The following is a 1,458-nucleotide window of genomic DNA, read 5'->3' as shown; positions in this document are numbered from 1 at the left end:
CTTGATAAAGTTATGCACCTGGCGCCAGACATGGTTAAAGAGCCACTCCGCCATTTTCTGCTTTCCTGCTTTTCCTCTCTCTCTCTCTCTCTCTCTCTCTAACCCAGCTTTCTAATTTGAACTTCCTTTTCCCTTATAACAAACCCTGCAAGGTATCTTCTTCCCCACTCTTCTCTCTCTCTCCCCGACTTAGCTTTCATCAGCCATTAAACAATTTGATCTCTCTCTTAACCCTAGCTACCCACCTCCCTCTCTCTGCATGATTCTTCCTTCCTTCTTATTTCATGCATGGCGGCTTCTTCTTCTCCTCACTCCATCACCCTCCTCTTCTTCTTCTCTCTCTTCTTCATCTTCTTTTCTTTCTCTACCTCTCGCTCTCTCCTCCTTCTTCACTCTTCCTCTAACATTATGCCTCCACCTCCTTCTCCTTCTTCTTCTCCTCCTCCACCCGATAATCCCTGCAACTGCAACACCATTCATGCTCCACCTCATCAACGCCAAAAACGACGTCGCTCTCCTGTTCTGACGTCTTCGCACCGGACAATAAGCTTCAACGACAGTGAACATGAAGTCCCAAGTGGTCCAAACCCTATTTCAAACAGGTGACCTTTTAGCCCTTTGTGTAGAAGACGACCCTTCAGAATCCCACAAATTACCAAGAAAATCATATATGATATATGTTTGTATTGAATTCTTCTTACAGTTGGGTTTGTAATTTCTAGGGTTTTCTTTTTCTTTTTCTTTTTTTGGCCTACTCTTTATGATCTCGTTTATCTGGGTTTTTTTTCCCAATTTTTTTGTTCACCATATTGGGGGGTGTTGGAGGCTTAATTATCTAAAAATATATGAGTACAGTGTATTTAATTATATATATAATTATTATTGTTGTGAAAGAATTGGCAATCATTTGAAGATGAGGGTCATGTGGATATGAGATATTGTATGATTATGTTGATCATTCTCTTATGTGCAGCTGAAGCTTACTTCTTTTGAGATATGGTCATCATTATTTTTTTAACTTTTGTGTCAATTATGTGTTTGGCCTTGGCTTGCTGCTTCTTTCTGCACTCATATTTGGGCTATTTGATTATGAGCATTCCGATGAAGAAGGTTGAATGACATGAAAGGACCATGGAAAAAGCAACCAACCAAGTTAGCAGTAATGATTATTAATTACCATTAAGAATTATCAGTATGTTTTTTATTATAAGTTATTTGTATCCTAAAAATTTGTTTTAAAATATAAATTACTTGTAGTATAATTAATGATTCTTTTCCAATTTTACCCCTATTAATTTAATAAAAAAATTAATTAATTTAAGCCTGAAATAATAGCTCATCGAAATATGTTCCTGTCCCTCTCAATCTCTCTCTCTCAACTTTTCATTTTCTATGCAATCTGTCTCCTCCCTCTCTCTCTCTCACACAACTTTTAATAAGGGTAAATGTGAAAAAAAA

General features: G+C 37.2%; 1 protein-coding gene across 1 annotated transcript; it reads left to right on the top strand.

The window, feature by feature from the left end:
* Window positions 1-288: 288 nt before the first annotated feature.
* Window positions 289-606, top strand: LOC114717592 (CLAVATA3/ESR (CLE)-related protein 41-like). The gene has a single exon (XM_028902803.1). It carries the CDS (start codon window positions 289-291, stop codon window positions 604-606), a length of 318 nt encoding a protein of 105 aa, XP_028758636.1.
* Window positions 607-1,458: the final 852 nt, after the last annotated feature.

The sequence above is a fragment of the Neltuma alba genome, unplaced genomic scaffold (genome assembly GCF_004799145.2).
Source record: "Neltuma alba isolate B1F8T4 unplaced genomic scaffold, ASM479914v2 tig00011756_pilon, whole genome shotgun sequence".
NCBI classification, from domain to species: domain Eukaryota; kingdom Viridiplantae; phylum Streptophyta; class Magnoliopsida; order Fabales; family Fabaceae; genus Neltuma; species Neltuma alba.
The sequence above is the reverse complement of the archived record's forward strand: the minus strand, read 5'-3'. Positions and strand labels throughout refer to the sequence as shown.

What these genes read in the sequence shown, in the direction of transcription:
- LOC114717592 (XM_028902803.1), top strand. Translation starts at nt 289, where the DNA reads ATGGCGGCTTCTTCTTCTCCTCACTCCATCACCCTCCTCTTCTTCTTC.